This window comes from Daktulosphaira vitifoliae, unplaced genomic scaffold (assembly GCF_025091365.1).
Source record: "Daktulosphaira vitifoliae isolate Bord-2020 unplaced genomic scaffold, ASM2509136v1 Scaffold_3, whole genome shotgun sequence".
In the NCBI taxonomy this organism is placed as follows: Eukaryota; Metazoa; Arthropoda; class Insecta; order Hemiptera; family Phylloxeridae; genus Daktulosphaira; species Daktulosphaira vitifoliae.
In genome coordinates, this window is record NW_026099574.1 from 5402689 (window position 1) to 5408471 (window position 5783).

The 5783-nt window shown below is 25.4% G+C and overlaps 1 protein-coding gene across 2 annotated transcripts; it reads right to left on the reverse strand.

Annotated features, from left to right (window-relative positions):
* Positions 1–333: 333 nt before the first annotated feature.
* On the reverse strand, positions 334–5045 carry LOC126901006 (uncharacterized). Of its 2 annotated transcripts, none has more exons than XM_050677093.1 (8): positions 4626–5045; positions 4321–4559; positions 2847–2910; positions 2534–2783; positions 1305–1434; positions 1129–1228; positions 984–1068; positions 334–488 (listed from the first exon to the last, which is right to left on the reverse strand). In XM_050677093.1, exons 1-7 carry the CDS (start codon positions 4702–4704, stop codon positions 1004–1006), a joined length of 927 nt encoding a protein of 308 aa, XP_050533050.1. In that variant the 5' UTR covers positions 4705–5045; the 3' UTR covers positions 334–488; positions 984–1003. The 2 variants fall into 2 exon arrangements, with proteins under 2 accessions (XP_050533050.1, XP_050533049.1); XM_050677092.1 differs by having other exon boundaries at positions 334–491.
* Positions 5046–5783: the final 738 nt, after the last annotated feature.

A 5783-nucleotide genomic window follows, 5' to 3' on the forward strand; every position in this document is an offset into this window, starting at 1 on the left:
TTAATACTAGTATTCAATATTTTGTTCAAGTTAATTTTCAAATTATTATATTGATACAATACATTTTTTGGCATTTTATACAACATGATTCACTTAACTGTTATTTTTATTATAGTTATAGTTTCAAAAACATAAAATGTAAATTATATAGCTAATTAATTTATATCACAATAATATGGAAGGAACATAACAATGTATTTATGATAATTTAGTTAAATAACAATTATTATTTATTTAATGAATGAATAAAATAAATAAATAAAAATTTTTAAAATTAAATAATATTGGTTTTTAAGTATGTAAAAGTAAAAGTTAAATATAATAAATACAACCTAACAATCTATGGTAGAAGTATACAAAATTGTCAAAAAAAAAAAAACATATCCCTTTTCAAATCAGTTATAATGTAAAAAAAATAATATCAGTATCCTGGAAAGTCAAAAAAGTTCTAATGCAGCTGCATTCTTTGCATTCTTCTATTTATGTCACTGCTAACAAAAAAAGATTACTAGTAATTTTCTTTCAGTCAAAGATAATATTGTCCATTAAAAAATGTTTACATTACACTGTCTACTTCTAAAGTGTTCTATTTTACAATAATATCTATTTATAAGATGGTATACCAAACATAAAGACTACTCAACAAAAATGTCTACTATTTAAATAGTAATAACATGTTGTTGTTTAAACTACCTAATAATGTTGAATAATATTACTAATTTAACTTCAATTATAATATCAGTTTCTGATTTATTTACTGATTATGGATCAACCACGTGTTATAATGTCTCATAAGAAAAAACTAAAAGCCAGTACTTGAATTACTCTAATAAATTATAATAAACATTATTAGATTTTAACAAATATTAGACCTAAATAGACAAAATTTGAATGTAGAATTCATAGGGTAAACCAAATATTATAAAATAGATTTTAATGGTGTAAACTAAAAAAAGTAGACCAAATGTCATTGGACCATGTACCTTTTATTCAATTTTACGTCTTAGTTAGAATATAATGACTGGAGTGGAACATGCAATAGTTCAACAAGTTCAGGAAAACGTGGTTCTAAAAATACAGATACAAAATAAATATTATAGATCCTGGAAATAAATTTAGTAATATTACCATTTTCCGGAGTAATAACAGCATGTCTAATCAAAAAGTCTACAGTAACAGGACAACTAGTAGTTTTAAAATCTGAGGATAAAATTCTATTTACAGTCTCCTAAAAATATAGATTATAAGTAGAGTATTTATCATAATTATAACTGATACTAAGTAATCAACCAATTTAGACTAACATTAGCAGTCAATAGCTCAAATTTTTCTACTTCATTATCTTGATTATGAGGAACGAAATCTGTTGGTAATTCTAAATCAAATACAAACTCAGTATCAGGAAATAACCCTCTATCACTTTCATAAAAAAATCTGAAATAATTGTAAAATTTAATAAAAGAAAATGGTTATTTAAAAATTAACATATCATTCATTAAAAAAAACCTACAATTTAATACTGAAAAAATACATTGTTTACTCAATGTAAACATTATATTACAAAATAATGTTTTTTAATTATGCTAGTTATCAAAATACCCCAAGGAATTATTTAAGCAAAACCATTATACCTATAACTAAATATTTAAAAAGTCGAAAATAGATTGAATTATTTATTTATAATAAATTTTAATAAGCCATACTAGGACTATTTAATTTTCGAACTGAATACCAAACAAACTTGAGGTGCTTGGTTCAGTTAAAATAGAGAACCTAAAACTTAAAAACATAAAAAAATTTTTTTTATTGAAAATCGAATTAGTATGATCAAATATCACACAGAATTTGTTGAATAATGATAAAAACCCCACTCAGTAGGTCACGACACAGCAATATTAGGGCAAGTATAGATAATAAATGACAGTAATTAAAATCACTATTATGAAATCTCTTTATAATTGTATGAATAGTGTTTGATTTTTAAAAGGAATTGTTGGATTTTTCCAATAACAACATCAACTCCTATTTTCTTCATTATATACTGATAGCTAGTTTTATAATACATAAATAAATCATATTATAAAAATTTAATTTAGTATGAAATTTTTATTCAATATTTTCAATTGTATTTCTTGGAGAAACTATAAAAAATTATTAATTAGTTGTAAACTTTACATGTTTACACAACATGGTAAAATTAGTACCTGCCAAATTTGCAACATAGCTAAAAATATTTTGCCTGAAAATAATTAAATTGGTTATTTAGTTTGAATTTGATTAAATATTTGTATTATTCTATTTGGTTCAGGCTAGACTAAAAAATTTAATGTTCAGTTTAGTTTGAGGTCGAATTTAAAATTATTATCTAAGTTCGAACCCAAATATCAGGGTTTAAAATATCACTAATTTTAATGTATTTTTAATTTTGAAAAATCTCTCAATAGAAAAATCAAGTTTTTTGAAATATATTATTGTTGAAAGAAATGACAATCATATTTAAAATAATACATCATAACTTTAATTAATAACTTACGACACAGTTCCAGCAGACTTCAAATTTTTTAAAAGATTAGGAGTAAGTGATGCTTCTTCTTCTCCTTCTTTGTGAGCTGTTTTTATAACACTGTTTCCTACAGACAATCCCCCCGCAACCATATTGTCCCACTTTCCAGGCCACGTCTGTTTTGTTAATGATCTTTGTTGAAGCCAAATACATAATCCTACAGTAGGATGATTAACAAAACCATTTATATGTACTCCATAATTGCAAATACCAAATAAACCTAGAAAAAAAATATATTTCGAATACAACACTAAAGAAGTTGGAATTGATTTTTATTACTAACAAGTAGCAGATCGATCCATTTTTAGTAAAGGCTTGTCAGAAAACATTGGCCGCACATCATAGCACTAAAATATGATAAAATAAAAATTTCTATTTTTAATATATGGATAAATTTAGCTTATGTTTTAATGTAATTATTATAATCCAATAATATATTAGAGAATTAACTATACATGATGTATACTTATCATATTTTTTTTTCAGTGCTTTTATCGGCTCAATTAAGGGCCATAGCGGCCTCTCCTAAAGGAGGAGGTTTTCTTAACCATTTATACTACAGGACGGGTGGTTAGTCTGTTGCCGGAGAGAGGAGGATGGTGACACAAACTACTGAATAGATCGTTTGGCAAATGAAGCCATCTGTGACCAAGTTTTGAACCTGAGGCAGTGCACACCAAGCACTACCACGTTACCAGATTAGCCACACTGTCCTCATTCATATTATAGTAACATATTATAGTTATAGGTCCCATCCTATTCTGACAAATTCTATAGTTGTTTAACATGTTTGAATATATAACTGAATATATTTTGTTATTTTTTTTTTTATTTTAATAATTTTGGACTAAGTTAAAAGTATATTTTTTATTATTCTTATTCTCTAATAAGAAAAAAAAATTTCAAACCAGCTATTTCTTAACTTTTTTTTTTTTTAAAATGTTTTAATAGATAGATACAGATTTAGGATAAGTACTTATTAACTTACAAGTTTTTTAATATAAAGAGTGGGTAAGTAGTGTAGGTAGAGTATACATACACAAGTATAAACTGTTTTATGAATTGTAACACCCTAAATTTTCAATAGTTCATGAAAATTAGATATTATTCTAAAAAATCAGTAAACTATTTGCAAATAAAAATCATTTATGAAAAATTTTGTGTGAAAAAACCTTTTTAAAAATTGACACATCCTAAAAAAAAAGTGAAATAATACCACTGTTCAGGTGTCAACATTAAAGCTCTCATACACAATAATTCTATTTAAAATACATTAATTAGTTTTGAATTAAATTAATAAGAATGTGGTCCAGGGCTTAGTATCATGATTCAATTCCATTACGCTGTAATTAGGTTTTACCATCCACTTTAACACAAGCACATTCAATAAGAGCCTATATACACACATGTCACTAATAAAAATCCACCTTAAGTTATTTGATCTTAGCACATAGAAGTTATGCATGAAAAATGCTTTTTGGTGACTCAAATAAATAAGAGTAAAGCAATGAAAGAGTTGAATTATTTTTTCTATAACTTTCAAATTAATAAACTCTATCCTACTATACTATAACTAATATTTTATCTATGAAAATATTTTGATTAAATTATTAATAAAAATATTGATTCATTTGATAGATATAAAATAATCAAATATTTACCGAAAATTAATTTAAACTAACTGAAGTATTTAAAAATAAGTGTCAACAAAAATTAAAATTTTGAAATAAAATAAGTAATTTTATTAAATTATATACTTCATTTCGCCATCCTTTAAGCGTTATAAATAATTGTTTCTCTTTCATATCACGAAGTACATTTTCGACATGAATAGATCTTTCTTCATAATTTCTTAATGCTGGATTCAACGTCACACTGTTGCATTCTACAATAAATACATTTGGATATTGGCTCAGCTTTGAAATTACTGCTGTTTGAATCAAACCCACTTGAACACCATCCACAATGAATGCACAACATTCTTTCCGTTTGAGGACTATATAATATAGATTAGCTTTAATTGAATTAAAACGTTAGTATACAAATTTATTAGCATACTCACTGTTTAAATAAAAACTATTGAACTTATGAGCTAATTTTAGAAGCTTAGACATCTTATTTTTATTAGATGAATTATTCATCACTTAAAATTTCCAAGAAATTAAAAATGTTCTCATATCATTTTTACTAATTAAAAGCACAGTCATCAAAAATATAAATATTTTAAAAGGTAACTAATTTACTGAAATCAGTTTTAATATTCGGTGAACAATAATCGCCGAAATATTTCTTCTAAGGGTATCATATAGTGATAACACAGACTATATGAAAAGCGATAGATCACGGCCCGATAACAAAATAGTGCTCTGATTGGAAGCGGTGAAATCAGTGTAATCATATGTATAAGCGCAAAAATTCTTTTAATTAATTTTACTATTATATCTGCTATAATATAAATATTACGAAATTCGTAAAAAAATACAATTATCGAAATAACTTATTTAAATACATCATTAAATTAAGCAGTGGCGTAATTAGAAGGTGGTGTTTTGAATCCGTATTGTTATGATAATAGTGTAGTGGGGTTAAGGAATAATTAGTATTAGACAACGAATAAGCAGTAATTAATTGCGTTCGAACTGTTGTATAAATATATTGTGTTATAAGTTGTAAGTGATTTACCCTAAGACAACTAATGTTATGGTTATAATTAATTGTATTTCTAAAATTAAAGAACCGTTGTATAAATATATTGTGTTATAACTCTGTACTTTTATTTTACATTACAACGACATCCACTCCAACACGTTACTGTGTCTCATCCTAGGTGGGACATGAACAAGGGCACCTCCCCCTATTGACTAAGTCATGTAAATATTTTATCAAGCAATGTAATAATGTATAATATCATTAGAAAAAATTATTTATTGGTTATCGATTGTAACATGGGTTTATGAAATGTTAGTCGATATAGCTGTCTTGTGGAGCAAAATTTGACGACCGCACAGTTGTCCCGCTAATGTTATCACCTATTTTTGAAGTGTTTACTACGTAGAGATACATACTATAAAAAAAGAAATATTTTATTAATAAAAATGTATTCAAAACAACAGATATTTAAAAAAAAAAACTAAAATATGTGTTAACACATAAGTTATGAGCAAAAAAAAAAGTCGTTTTATGGTACCTTACTCATTAACATTTTTTGTGCCCCTCCATT

Coding starts and splice junctions, on each gene's coding strand:
- LOC126901006 (XM_050677093.1), bottom strand. CDS start 4,704: ATGAATAATTCATCTAATAAAAATAAGATGTCTAAGCTTCTAAAATTA. Junction 4,560..4,625: donor CAATAGTTTTTATTTAAACA/GTGAGTATGCTA, acceptor TATATTATATAG/TCCTCAAACGGAAAGAATGT. Junction 1,069..1,128: donor TGTTATTACTCCGGAAAATG/GTAATATTACTA, acceptor CTGTATTTTTAG/AACCACGTTTTCCTGAACTT.